The following is a 15303-nucleotide window of genomic DNA, read 5'->3' as shown; positions in this document are numbered from 1 at the left end:
TTTCATTGGAGAAAAATTCTGACCCATGAGAACTGAAAGGGTAGTATGTCCCTTAGCTTTTACTTTCATTGAAAAGTCATAGTTACTCTTGCTGCCCAAATCTAAGGAGAGACCCATCCCCTTAAACAGTTGGTTTCAGGTATCAATTGCTTACATGAGGTCATCAAGGAGTTCAGAAGAGGGATGCTTTTCAAAGTTGAGAGGGTTGGAAAACATGTAGCTCTGCGAAGTAATGCCAGCTACAATGACATCCCCTGACTGGTAATACTTGTGCTTTATTTGCCGAGGGTCACCAATCATGCATTTAGCAAATGGAATATCACACGGAGCCCAAGGAAGCAGCATGAAAATCAAGAGAATAAAGTTCATCATCTTGCATTTACATCTTCTTCTTAATGTCAAGTCAACTGTTCCTTTCAAATCATTCAAGTGTTGTTCTTCTGTGCTATTCTTGCATGTCCAGCAGTGTCAACTTCATTCATAGGTCCAGGGATCCCAATTGCTTTAAAATCCCTACTCTGAAAGTTCCAGCACAGATTAAGAATGCTTTTTTTTTTTTAAGTATTCACTGTTTTGTTAGTCACTACCAGAAAATCCCTTGTCATCAGGAGGAGTTGTCCAAGTAATCAGCATTAATTGGATAATTATGGGGAATTTAAACTCCTACTCATCATTAGATGTTTATGTAGCAGAAGAGAACATTTTTTCCCAGCAAAGAGTTTCTCTTTTCCTAAAAACTTTCAGAATAATGCAACTTGCAACAAGCAAGAGACCAGCCCAGGGGCATGTCCAAGTGGGGTCAAAATGGGCAAGATGACCAAAGTAGTGTTGTAATGCAAGCCCATCCCCTTTTGTATCCTAGGTGAAACTTGCTTTGAGATGCCACATCTTGCCTATTTTGATTTCCCCATGGGATGCTGGTGGATCAAGATGTAAAAGATGAACATATTTCAATATATACATAGTAGAGTTTTGACCCCAGAATTTGAATCTGAGTACAGTGTGTTAGATTCTGGTCCAGATTTGGGCTACTATGCTTCAGTTTGGGATTTTTCCATTAAAAAAAAACTCTGCTAAAATATAATAATTAACTGATATTCTTTAGATGGATTTATCCATCCACACACTGGAATAAATATATAAGCCAGGGGAAATACTATCAATTTATCTGAGGGTTATGATGCAGTAAATTTTATCTAGAGAATAAAAAACAAAATTGCTCAGGTTCCCAGGATAGACCTGATTTTCCTATTGACCTTTCTTTCAGCTCTTAGAATGGGACATCTGTAACATTCCCACCTCCCACCCCCCAGCCTCCCCCAACACCTCAGGATGATACCAGATATAATTCAATTTGTTATTTATTCTGAGGACACTTCAGCTCAAAGGAGACTATACTGTACTTTATATTTATTAACACATAAAGGCATACAATTGAGTATAAATCCTAAATAGGGCTATGTTCTTCAAAGCACTTCGATATCAAGAAACCCTATTGCCATAAAATAACTCGAATTTTTCGCTTTACTTTTCTTAAGTTCTGCTAAACTGAAATAGGTAACTGATACTCATCAGCTGAATCCCCATATCCTTACTAGAATGAAGGCTGCAAACACCAGAAATAGTGTTTGAATAGCAAATTGAAATTGAACAGCAAATATTTCCTCTTTTCCTAAAACATTTCAAAAGAATGGAAATTCCTACAAGCAAGAGACCAGCAAAGGGACATGTCCAGGTGGAGTCAAAACAGGCAAGATGGCAAAAGCGATGGGTCAATGCGAACCCAAAATTAATATCTGAGATACAAGAAATACTACCTATTTAACTGAGAGTTGTAATGTTTAGTAATTTCTATACAGGAGCCAACATAAAATTCCTCAGGGCCCCATGATAGACCTGCTTTGCCTGTTGACCTTGCTTTCAATCATTGAAAGGACCATATGTAGCAGTATTAGCCTCCTGGAATAATGTCTGAGATAATACAATTGCTATCTTATTTATTTTGAAGGCACTTTAACTGAAGGGAGACCTTATTTTATCTTATACTGAGTTATGCATATGACATTACATTGAGTATAATTCCTAACTGGGCTTTTTTCCTGAATCACAAAATGCTTCAGTACCAAAAAACAACAACAAAAACAACAACAACAAAAACCTACTCCTGTCATAAAGTAACTGGTGTTTTCCTTTTTCCTTTACTTCAATTCTGTCAAAATTTGATAGCTAACTGATACTCATCAGCTGAATCTCCTGTGTCCATACTAGAGAGAAATAGATTGATCAGATCAGACACTCCTCTTTTATTACATTTTTGCAAGGAACTACAAATAATTAGGGCTGCTAGGTGGAGTCCTGCTCCACCTGTAAACTTGTCTCTTAATTTTTATGGTATGCAATATTGTAAGACCCTTAAGACTTTTCAAATTTTCAAATCTTCAAATACACTTCCTGGTCTCAACAATGCCTTCAAATATATTTCAAAAGGAATATTTTGAATATTATTTTAATGAAAATGAGATATTTTCTGCTTCAGGATAGCATTCTAGGAAAGGCTGTCCTAAGACACTTCAGAAGGCATTAAGAATTTACCTGCTGAGAATAAGGTGCTTTGAAGGTCTGCAATGTAAGGGCATCATTCATGGAGGTGTGGAAGGGGAACAATCCTAAAATGTGAAGTATGCAGAGACAACAGGAGAACAACAAGGAGAGCATTGGTGAGGTTCTGGTTGTTGGCTTTGACTATGGGAGTGTCCTGATGCTTAATAAAGATCAAAGAACTCCAACTGTGACCAAAGAAAAGAAAAGAGCAGAAATGGCCAATATAGTCCCCAAGGTTTCTGCATACTTTAAGAATGTTATAACTTTGGGGAGACATAAATCCTGCTTCTCATTGGGGTACTGATTTTCTGGATATTGAAAGCATTCATCTGTATCTAGAAAATAAAATATCAGCTTATAAATTGCACTGAAAGAATCAAAACTGAACACTATAGTGTTAAGAAAAAGAGCTATTGTTTAACATGTGAAAATCAAATACACTGGTAGACTTCTGATAAAGTTATATTTGGAAAACCCTTTGACAGTGTCACAGTTGGAATACATGTCTCCTCTGTTGAAATCCCACTGTATTAGCAAACAATAGAAATGGAATAGTAGCATAGATTTCAATCAAATATTTTTTGAAAAAATGACTGGCCAAACCAAATGAAATAGATGGTATGTAAATGGCAAGACTTTATTTTACCATAAACTGAGAATGAAACCTGAACATTTGCAAAGGTGTAATTCTAGGTAAGTGATACTGGATTAGGATCTTACATGATTCTGTTTCCTATTGATAATTTGAAATAATGAGAAACATACTTTTATGTTTTTCTCTGGTTTTGCCTTCTTAGCTGCTCTTTGTTGTTTAGAGAAGGCCTCAACACAATGAGGTAGCATTTAGGGAAAAAAATACAAATCAGTAACCCAGCATTAGAAGCTATAATGGAAAAGATCTCCACAGCAACCATATATTTACCCTTTGTGCTCAGGTACGTTGGAACAAAGGACAACCAAACACTGCAGAAGACCAACATGCTGAAGATGATAAACTTGGCTTCATTAAAAGCATCAGGCAATTTCCTTGCTAGGAAAGCCACTGTGAAGGTGACAATGGCAAGGAAGCCCATATAGCCCAAGACACAGTAGAACATGAAGGCACATCCTTCATTGCACTCCAGAAAGATTTCTTCTGCCACTGAATTTGTGTCAGCATCTGGGAATGGGGGAGAGGTTGTCAGCCATATAGTGCATATAATTCCTTGAATAAATGAGCAGCCCACTACAATGGACATGGCTAATCTTTTCCCCAACCATTTGGTCATTTTAGACCCAGGTTTGGTGGCCATGAAAGCCAGAACTACAATGATGGTTTTGGCCAACACACAAGAAATAGCCATGGAGAAGATGACACCAAAGGCAGTTTGACGAAGGAGACATGTCACCTTGTCAGGTTTTCCAAGGAATAACAAAGAACAAAGAAAAGACAACAGGAGAGCAACAAGGAGAGCATAGGTGAGATTCTGATTGTTGGCTTTGACTATGGGAGTATCCTGATGCTTAATAAAGATCCAAAGGATTCCAACTGTGACCAAAGAAAAGAAAAGAGCAGAACTGGACAAAGTGATCCCCAAAGTTTCTTCATACTTCAAAAATGTTGCAATCTTTGGAAGACACAAATCCTGGTTCACATTTGCATACTGATCTTCTGGACACTGAAAACAATCATCCATATCTAGAAAGTAAACTAGCAACTTACAAAATGTATTGAAAGAATTAAAACTGAATACTACATGTTATGAAAAACACCTGTTGTTTAACATGTGAAAATCAAATACACCTGTAGACTTCCAATAAAGTTGTATTTGAAGAACCCTTTGCTCTAAGTCTGTCAGCCTTACTAGGTAGACCAGACAGGAAACATGACCAGATGAGCTAATTCTACTTCACTGGAAAGCTACATTAGTAGAATCCTGTAAATCTGAAAATAGAATTCTTCCGCTGTCTCCTTTACAGCCTGAAAAATTAGCGAGGATCTCTTCTGAGCCTCTTGCCCCACCTACTATCCAGTTGCGGGCTATGCACTCTCTTATCTGACCATTCCCTAGGCAGCATCTCTGGACCCTGTCTCCCAAGGTCTTTCTAATATATCGTTAGAAAGAAACACTACTTGGTATCACTGTTGAAATCCATTCAATAAACTGAATGCTGGTCAATTTCCTATGTTTTACTACATCCACTTGTCAAGTGGAACCATTAATCTAGAGCATTATTCTAAAATTGTCATTGCTGTTCTGACTCAGTTTTATTTAGGTATATTTTCTAAGATTACATATGCAAGAACCCACCTTCTTGGTTGGAAACCTTCCCATGTGGACATCGCAGACAATCATAGCAACAAAATGGCTTCCCTTCTATCTTGCTCCTAGTATAACCTGCATGGCACTTGCCATTACATAAAGATAGGGGTTGGACCTGTTGATGAAGGGAAGGTGAGCATGCTTTGTGTTGGACAAATCTGTACTTAGTGGTTACACAGCATTATGGAGTGTTATAATGCTTTGCTTCTCTGCCTTCATATGTGGTTAGCTTCTATTTTAGTTTAATTACAAGAGAGAAGTATTATTTCAGTTGGGGAAAGTGCTCAGCCATACAACCATTCAGCCCTATGTAGCATTAAATAAGGATCATAAGATAGATAGGTAGGTATGTTTGAAAGCTACATAGACCACTATTACCTTTGTTTTTTCTACAAAATCCAACATGTCTGCAATATCCTTGGCACATCCTTCCTTTTGCACATCTGGGTGGCCCTTGCTGAATGGGAAAACATACACTTTTATGTCAATATGCCAAGAAACATCAGCTCTCCTTCTCAAATACCCCCATCCCTCCATTCACATGTCTAACTTAGAAGGCAACCAAGGGTTCATCAGATGGAGTGACTTTGTAAGGGTCCCCAGATTTGTCTGGATAGCATTTAGGAATCTTGGAGTATTTCAAATACTTTGTAACTATATCTAATCGCTGTGTTGGATTTTGGATCTAGGAGAACTCTAAGAATGGTGGAAAGGTATTTGGCTACAAGCCAAATAGGAACTGGTCCATACCTGGTTAAACCTCCCTGGCCATACAATTTCATCCTCATCAATGGTGAACAATGTTTCTTGGGAATCCATGGGGTCCATTCCTCCAACCCTTACTCTCAGAAAAGATAGATTTGGGAATGAGATCCAATTCATAATATCAAATCCGGTCTCCAATTCTCCATTTTGGTTGAAAGAAATTTGTTGTCCAGCAGTATTATTGAATGAGACTCCTCTCATAAATTGGTTGAGCTACACTGGAAAAGAAGCCAAGAAAAAATAAATAGATAGATAGATAGATAGATAGATAGATAGATAGATAGATAGATAGACAGACAGACAGACAGACAGACAGACAGACAGACAGACAGACATCCAGTAGGCCAAGGTGATAAGATTCGTTCTCCGTTTCAGAAGTATCAATAATATTTTTTTTTCAAAGTTTAAGGTTGGATAGCAGGCAATAATAATAAATAGTGCATCTTGTAAACCATCATTATAATCATATGTCCTTTAGAGCACAAAGAGAAAATAAAAAAACGAAAATGCATAAGGGACCCAAATACCAAGAAGAGTAAAATAGAAAATAAAAAAGATCATTTTTATATATTTGGAAAGTATTGCAATACAAGATTGGATGAAGTATTGATATAAGTTTGGGAGCTGAACAAAATCTCAAGTTCCCTTTTAAAGTAAGAAATTCTTCAGTCAGAGAAGGTTGGCTATCACAATGGGTGCCCTGACATGATACCTCTGCAGACCTGGCAGATGATAGTCCTCATTTAATTTCAAGGATGGAAAGGGCAGATAGATAATCAGCAGAAATAATTTGTCTTTTTTCTTGTAACTTTCAAAAGGAGGATTCTGATGTGCAGAACAAGAACTGGATCTGTGATTAAACTAGCGTCAACAAATAAATTGAAATCAATTGGATCTGGAATAAATGCTGCAGCCTGAGAAAAGTTCTTGAAATGTGGAAATCAGGGAACACATAGAAAACCTAGATGTTGTAAGACCAAATAAAGACCTCCATAAATATAAAATGAAGATGATAATAAATTGTAAACCCTTGTCCTAATGAATATGCAGATATCATAGAGAAGATGACATTTAGCAAAACTACATGCTTTAGATACTTTCCCCTTGGAAGAATGAAGTTAGTTTAGGATTAGGATTAGGATTGCAGATATGGTGAGCAGTCAGTACTTGGTTTGCTCAAGGGTTTACCTTCCACGGCTTGTGATACAGAAGTTTCAGTCTGGCTTCATGTCTTCTAGCTCTGTATTCCATCATCGATGAATAGAAATCATGCAAAGCATGTGCCACCACATAGATGGCATTGTAGATGCTGTAGCTGTGGCCAGTCATGTCAATTTCAAACACAGAGGTAGGAAGACTTTCCAGTTTCTCCTTTCCAGTGCAGAAAACCTCATTTTCTTCTTCCATTACAGAGATGGAGAAGGAACATTCAAAGGCACTTTTCCAGAAGAGCTTGATAAAACTATCTTCTTTTTCCAAGATAGGGTTCCTCATCTGAACAAATTCCTGGAACCCTAACACCTTCTCTGAGTGGATTGCAAAAGACAGAGCACCCTGGAGGAAGACAAGGTCACTATTCCTTAGAAAGGGAAGTGAGCTGAAATCCATCTCAGCTGTCATCACCCAGACTTTACCTTTTCTCCATAATGGAACATCTTCAGATTTCAAATTGGTGGAAAGAAGTCTCAGAACTATTATTCCATAAATTTCACCGTGAACTACTACCACATTAACATCACTTTTCATAATCACCATGTACATTTCAAGTCCCATATCCACCAACTCAGCAATGCTACTTGAGTCATCAATTATTGGAAATGTTTCAATGAAGGCTGAGCAGATCCCCCTCTGGGCAAACATGGGAACCAGATCCTGTATAAACTTCTCACCACTCTCATTTTTTACAGACAAGATCCCAATCCATGTCCAGTGGAAATGCAACAGTAATTGAAAGATTCCTTTATACTGATGGTTCATCTTTGGGAACATTTGTTGATATGAAACAGCCTCTTCTTTTGTACTACTTTCGATAGTGGAGCCATACAATAACTTAAAAATAGAAAAATACAGAGAAATAGGCAAAAGGACACTTATCCTTTTTTTTTTTTAAGGGTAATGTGTAGTGATATTATTTACCCATTTAAGCTACAACATAGATTTAAGGCTCAGCACATATTTCCACCTATACTTCACATACATATTCAAAGTGTGTTAAATGATACATTTATATTATAATACTGGAACAGAGCTTATAACATCTTCCTGCTTTTATTTCCAATTTTACACAACAGACAATACAACAATTTCTCCTATGGTACATCAGATCATATTGATGCAACCTTCCCATTAAGTTTTATCTCATTTCTCACTCTCTGTTGCTCCAATTGCTGTCATTTTCAATAATATATTTTTCCCCAATTCCTCCCTCATTCCTTTCTTTTCCTTCAACACCATTAAGGGGAACTGGAAATCGTAAATTGGTTGATAGCCCCTTAAAATACTTTTTCTTACAGTACTGGGTAGTGATATTATTTACCCATTTAAGCTGGTTGACTTAAGAATAATGATTTAAGAAGAAAAAGTATGACCACAAGCCTGGGGATATTAGTATGCCACAGCAGAATTCCCTTACACTCCCCAAACATCATCAGTTTTATTAAGAATAATCTCTTTATTTCAGGAAGAACCCGTCCCATCCTATGAGATAAATGCTCCCAAAAAATGAAGGGAAGAGTGCATTGTTCGTTATCTACTTGTTTGGGCTCCATATCTCCTACCTGGGGCATCTTGTAAATGCACAGGATGGTAGCCATATGTAGACACACTTCAGTGGCAGGTCCTCCAATGACTGCTACTGGTCTGTGCTGCATATCACAGTTGTAGTTAGGAATGAAGTGGCCCTTTCCAGAGAAAAGTTCCAGTGAGGCACGATATGTCCAAGTTGGCATGAAGTAGGTATTATATATCTGGAAACCGAGGGTGTAATTGGGTAAAATATGGGGATTTCTATTGATCTCCTTGATGGCAAATTCTAAGGCCAAGATGTGTTGGTAAATTGGAGTCATGACCCTGGAATGGAAATTACGTATCTATCATCATGCATTCTGTTGAGAAGAAGGCACATAACATACCATTTTACAAGTGAGTGTGACAAAGTAGCATTGCAATCAATTTGATTTTAATAAGCATTGTCATAAGTGAGGTTTTCGTAGCCTTTGAAATATATTGATCATGGAAATGATTTTTCCCCCAACAATGTCCCAGTATTTATCCCTTTGGGTAATAATTTCAGAAACTGAAGTCACTTATTGTTGATTTTCAAAAGGGTACTGATGCATTTTGGAGGATAAGAGTCATGCAATTTTCTTTAAAACCTCCAAAACACATTCTACTGCTGATAGCAATTTGGGAGTTTTAGATAGTATTGATGGCGCTGTAGCAAATACAAAAACAGAAGATGATTTAGCTTAATATACTGATAGTGCACAGCTGTAGACAATTGAAATTCATCTTGAAATAACTTGGATGTTTTAAAAACTGGATTGGCATAGGATTATTTAATGTATTAGTACCAATTAGTAGATGGATTTAAAAAATTACTTGCATTTTTCAAATAGGCATTCTCCCAAACCATACGTTTATTATGTGATAAATATGAAAATTATACTTCCATCCCAGTATTTTCTAAATATAACTTGCAACTAGAAAGAGTAGAAATATAGAAAAAGTTTGACCAAAAAAAGGAGCATAACTTCTTACATGATGTCAGAGAGGGCATTTAATTTAATCTGATAATTAAAAAAGGAAACCGGTAAGATTCTACTTAATAAATTGGATATTATACTGATGTCATGTACAGTATCAAGAATTGAGTTTGTAAAAACTAGCAATTTTTTAATGCTGAAATGAAGGCGAAGTGAAAAATTCTCATCACAAACTATTTAAGAAAAAAATCCTCAAAGAAAAAAAAAAGGTAAACATTTCAGACTTCACAATTTATTATTTGTGAACTTGGCTGTTAAATAAAGAATCCACAGAAGGACATGATGTGTAGGTTATTTTAAAATAAGCACTCTCAGGAAGTCTCCTATAAAGAACCTCAGAGTGTGCATAATAAGGGGAAACACAAACTTTTGGAGAGGTTCGAAGGCTTCTTGGACAACATAGGATGACCCAATGTGCACTTTGCTAACATTGCCTTTCCAAAACCCAACTCACACCTGAACAAGAGCTAATACATCATAACCCATCCATTTCCCAGGAAAACACTTAGAGGTACCCACTGCAGGAGACTGGATTCATGCACTAAGCATGGAGCTCAACTCAGAAGAGAACATCATCCCTTTCAACTTCAGGAGTATATGAATATTCCAATCATTCCTTTGAAAGGAATTGTACTTGAGGCTCATTCTACCCTAGAAATACCTTCCCATCATACAGCTTGGCTAAACTTTTCTTACTCCTTTCCCTATATTTGGTATTATGTATGTATGTATGTATGTATGTATGTATGTATGTATGTATATTCCCTAATACAAATTTCTATTTGTCTGGAATGCTTGATTATTTTCACATCATTAGGGGAAAATGTGAAAAAAAAATTGAAAGACCTTTGATTGAAAGACATAATTGAAAGAGATAACAATTTTGGATTATGGATGAGGATGATGAAAAGGAACAAGAGATGATGATGATGATGGAAAAGAAGGAAGAGTGGGACGATGAAGATGGTGCCATCCACCAAAGAAGATATGATGCTAATCATTGGAAGTGAGGTTAATATGAATATGAAAAGACCTCCAGGTTAAATTAATTTGTTTTCTGTGTGTAAAATCTTACACAGTGTCCTCAAAGAGCTCCCTAGAGGGGCGTCTGCTGAAGTCTGTCATTGTGTGGAAGATATAGATCTGAGAGAGCATATTCACAGCAATGAGGTCTCCTGATTGATATTGCTTGTGAAGAAAAGGCAGAGGGTCACCGAGGCTGCATGTAGGAGTGCGAATCTTGCACACCGCTTGAGGTAAAAGCACAATAACCGATACTGCAAATATCACCATCATTAACAGAAGCATTTTTTTTCTGTAAGCCAATTTATCTGTCCCAATATTCTTTTTTATTCAGTACAATTCTGCTTGAGCTAATGGCTCAGCCACCCCCCAGGACTCTGAGATGAAGTTGATATAATTATATAGGGATTGATAATTGCAGTAGAAAAGTCAACAATTTCAGAATCAAAGTCCTGGGAAATCTGAAACAAGAAAACATCTTTTTACCATGTCAGTAGAGGCCACTTTTAGTATTCTACAGTATGGTGGTAAGAGATACAGATGCTTGTAATTATTCAGAGCAAGAGAAGAATTTCAACCCTAATGGGAACTTCAAAAACTTTTCCTGCATTTGTAGTTCAGGAAGAGAGTTTATGTCTCCCCAATGTTAAAACAAAAATAGCTTAAAATTCAATTCAGAGAAGAGTTATATTAGAGGCCAAATTAGTTAAAGAGCTCTTTTTACTCCAAAACACATTTTGGAAGCCCTTTGGCCCCTTCTGAGAATAATTCGCGGTTAATGACTGGAATCACATGGAAAGTATGAAAAAGGAACAAGAAAATTGTCGAAGAGAGCTAAGAACAGGGCTGTCCCTCCCCACAAAAAGACTCTGTTTTGGGGCAAAAGTCCAGTCAAAGTCTGCATTCCAAATTTTCAGACTGATTTGGGCATCAGATTATTGCTGAATACACATAAGACTGTTGTTGGACAAAAAAAAAAAAAACACCCAAAAAAACAGTAGCCCATCCCATCATTGTTGGTGGAACAAGATTTGGTAATTCATTTCTGCATTTTCTCTTGCAATTTCTTGCGAGGCTTCTTCCTATGAAAAAAGGCAGCTGCTTCCTCCTCCTCCTCCTCCCCCTCCTCCTCAAATATATGGTCCTGCTAGTATTATTGATTTCTTTTCTATGTCTTAATTTCATATTGAAGCTTCTCTGACTGCCCACCTTTCCCTACAGAAAGGAATTAAAAGGGGACAGCTAAATGACTGGGGGAGAACCTCTCCCCAATATTTTGAATCATGCAAACAACATGATTTGTTTCAAGTTCTCAAAGACAAGTTGGCACAATTCAAGCCAGCTATAGATAGACGGTTCTATAGGCATCCATTAACACAGAGACTGCTGCATTCTGGACAAGGTGTATTTTCTGGGTAGTCTTTAAATGCAGCCCCATCTAAAGAACATTGCAATAACTTATCTAGGTGATAATGAGGATTTACCTGTAAGTTACTGTGGCCTGGTCCTCCTGCACCAGGTAAAGTTGCAGTTGGGCACCAGCTGAAGCTGGACCTTTTGTGTCATGGTTTCTATCTGCTGTTCAGAAGCAGGTGCTATGAGTTCAGAAAGATCCCCAAATTGCCAACCTGCTTTTTCACAGGTAGTACATGTCCATCCAGGGACAACACTGTTATTGATGGCAAACCCCAATACAGAAACACAACACTGTCTTGGTTGAGTTCAGCTTTAGCCTGTTCTCCCATCCAGATTCTTACAGACTCCTGGCACTGGGATAGAACATGGAGAGCTTCTCCTTTATATCCTAGGTGGTGATGTATAATTGGGAACCATCAGCATAGTGATGACACTGCACCCTAAACTATTGCAGGTCCTGATAAAGTCATCCAAGAGAGTAATCAAAGCTGTCTTAATCATACAGCCAAGTCTGAACCCTGATGGAAAAGAATGCAGATAATCCCTTCCTTTCAGGGTGCTGCACAGCTGATCTGCCCACACTGTCTCAATATCTTTCTCCAAAAAGGGAAGGTTGGACACTGGCTCATAGTTATCTATGATTGCAGGATCCATAGATGGCTTTTTTCAGAAGAGGGTGCATCACAGTCTCCTTCAGGGTTGCTGGCAGGTCCCCCTCATACAAAGAGGGATTAATAGTCTCACAGATCCAGCTGGTCACTTTTCCACTAGCTCTTCACAAAGCCAGGATGGTCAAGGTTCAAACCGTGTATGGTAGATGGCCATCCAAAAAATACCCTACCTACTTTTTCCAAGGTAACACCCCAAAAGGAGTCCCAGATAATATGCAAAACAGCAGACTAGTTATCATCAAAGACTCTGCCCATGGGGAGTCAAAACTGTGGTGAATCTGACTAATTTTGTCAGCAAAATGCTGTGCAAATTAATCATAGCAGCCAGGAAAGAAATCTCCATGACGACTGTTCCCTAAAAGAGAGTTGGTTACCCTAAACAAGGCTGCTGGATGACAGCCCACCAATGCAATGGGGAGGGGGGAGAGAAGTAAGCTTGGTTCCGATCTCTTATTGCCACAATGTAGGCTTGAACCTGAGCACATACTGTATCTGTGCTTGGATAGATTCACTTTTAGACTTTTCCCAACAGCATTCTAGGCATTGTTTCTAACATACCCCTGAGCAATAGTTGATCTAGCATAAATCATCCACTTCCCAGGAAAACTGTGAAAGTTACAAAATGCAAAAGATTGGATATATACACTGAGCATGGAACTTTGTAAGTGCATGCAATGTCACAATGCAAGTAAAAAAGATCAACTTCCGGGGAAGAATGGTGGACTGAAGATGTTTGTGGCTAAGAACAGGGAACTGACAAGTTGATTGGCTCCTTTGACACTCTCTGGACAAAGAGAGGATGCAAGATCACCCAAGCTGTGCTCCATACAGTTAATTCTCATGAGGAGACTACAAAGCAGCAGTCTCTGGAGGGTAGGAAAACTGGTGGCTGATGGCATTTGTCATACTGCTCAAGCCACAAACTGAGCCTTTCAAAGGACACTAAGTTCACACTTCCCTAGCTGATCACTTTTGGAAATTGCCTATGAATTGCTTTAAAGATGTTAGACACCTTCAGAATGACAAGGCTGGAAACACTGGGTGAGTGCCTTCCTTAATATAAGAAAATGAAGATGTATTTTTGTAATTTTTAAGAATTTAAAATAAACAGTAAAAAGCAAGACACGGTTTTGGCTACAGAAAGTTTTAAATAGATTAAGGGCACAGAAAAAGTTGGAATATTGGATTTTGAACATTAAAACATTAAAATTCATTTTAAAAAATAAATACATTTTCATGAGAAAGAAATAGTATTTTTGATATTGGGGACATAACAAGACAAGCAACTTATAATGGCGTTCAGAAACTTTTTTGAGGAACTGCATCAGGACTTTGAATCAATAATGTCATCTGTGTTGTGTCTACCTGGGAATAGTCTGTTCTTAGAAGAAGATGTTACAGAAAAAGATATGCAACAAAGTCTATCCAAGAAAACATGAACAAGAAGTTGGACAAGAATTTGTCATTAGACATAAAAAAAATTGGATGAGGCTTTAAAAATGAAGATGGAAATAAAAGTGATAATCCCAGAGAGCAATTAGAATAATTTATTTTTGCTGGACTTACAAAAGAGGCTATTTAAAGTGGGTTAAAATGGGACATGTTATTTTGGGTGGTTCCTTTTGCATTTGCTGACATCTGGACTGGAAAAATGTTGTGTATTGGATTTGCTTTCAGTTAAAATGGTGTTTAATCCTTATTCCCTACAGTTACTTTATGTATCTTAATAGGACAGCATTTAAATTGGCTTTGTATCTAATTGTGTTTCCACTGAATGTGAGGGATATTTGTGACCTTGTTCTCTTTAAAGGAGAAATTGTTCCTCTTTGTCATGTTAAACTTTTGTTCACACTAGGATACTGGGACCAATTTATCCCTTGTAAATGTGGATTTGCTTACAGCTAACAGTTGAGATATGGAATGTTGAGTTTTATATATGTTAATTAATATTATTTTAGGGCTCTGATTAGACTTTTTGCTGACACCTGGACCGGAGAAGACATTAGTTATTGGATTTGCCTATAGTTAACAGATGACTTATGGGATGAAGAGATTTGTATCTGTTAATTAAGAGGAAGTGACGAAATAGTGAAATTGTTTACATTTGTTGTGGTAACAGTGGGAAGTTGCTTTCTTAGGGTTTTTTCTTCCTTTTTATTTTTTATTTCTTCTTTCCTTTCTTGCACCTTTTTCTTTCTTTTCTTTTTTACTTTCTATGACCTTTTACTATTGTAATTAAAACTTTAAGAAAATTATTTAAAAAAATTATGTATGTAAAAAGGTGTGGACTTTGCATTGTGACAAACTTCTCTGAAGATAAATATATTAAAACCTGGCTGTCGTCCTAGCACATACATTTGGATAATATCATTTTCTGCCCAGTTATTTAGGGGGTAAAAAAAGTTGCCTTTTTTCCCCCCAAACCCCCATAATGTACTAAAGAGAGAGAGGGAGAGAGAGAGAGCGAGAGAGAGCGAGAGAGAGAGAGAGAGAGAGAGAGAGAGAATGGCAGTCAGGATCCTGAGTCTTAATAGTAGCCAATATATCTTTTATTACTGAGATGGATGTATGAAATCAAGAACTTATGGAAGGAGTTGGAATGCTATCCAAATGATTACTCACCTGCTGGCACATACAGTATATTGATAGAGAGAGACTTAAATTCTAGACTCGGCCCTGTTGACAACATATACACATCTGTACACATCATCTCCGCTAGTCCAGTCCAGTCCAGTCCAGAACCAGATCTCCTGCAATGCA

The 15303-nt window shown here is 37.4% G+C and overlaps 1 protein-coding gene across 1 annotated transcript in view; it reads right to left on the bottom strand.

Moving 5' to 3' along the window:
- Nucleotides 1-15303, bottom strand: part of LOC148215316 (vomeronasal type-2 receptor 26-like) — a 23676-nt gene extending 8373 nt beyond the window's left edge. Inside the window, exons 1-2 of the mRNA XM_088144134.1 lie at nt 15166-15303; nt 8447-8738 (exon numbers count right to left, since the gene is read on the bottom strand). Coding sequence (XP_088000260.1) covers nt 8447-8734 — 288 coding nt within the window. The 5' untranslated portion in view covers nt 8735-8738; nt 15166-15303. The remainder of the gene's footprint in view (nt 1-8446; nt 8739-15165) is intronic.

This window comes from Python bivittatus, unplaced genomic scaffold, assembly GCF_059951505.1.
Source record: "Python bivittatus isolate LINGU-HERP-01145 unplaced genomic scaffold, Pbiv_v1 ctg000430_np1212, whole genome shotgun sequence".
Classification (NCBI taxonomy): domain Eukaryota; kingdom Metazoa; phylum Chordata; class Lepidosauria; order Squamata; family Pythonidae; genus Python; species Python bivittatus.
Note: the sequence above shows the minus strand (reverse complement) of the source record. Positions and strands in the feature narration are given on the sequence as shown.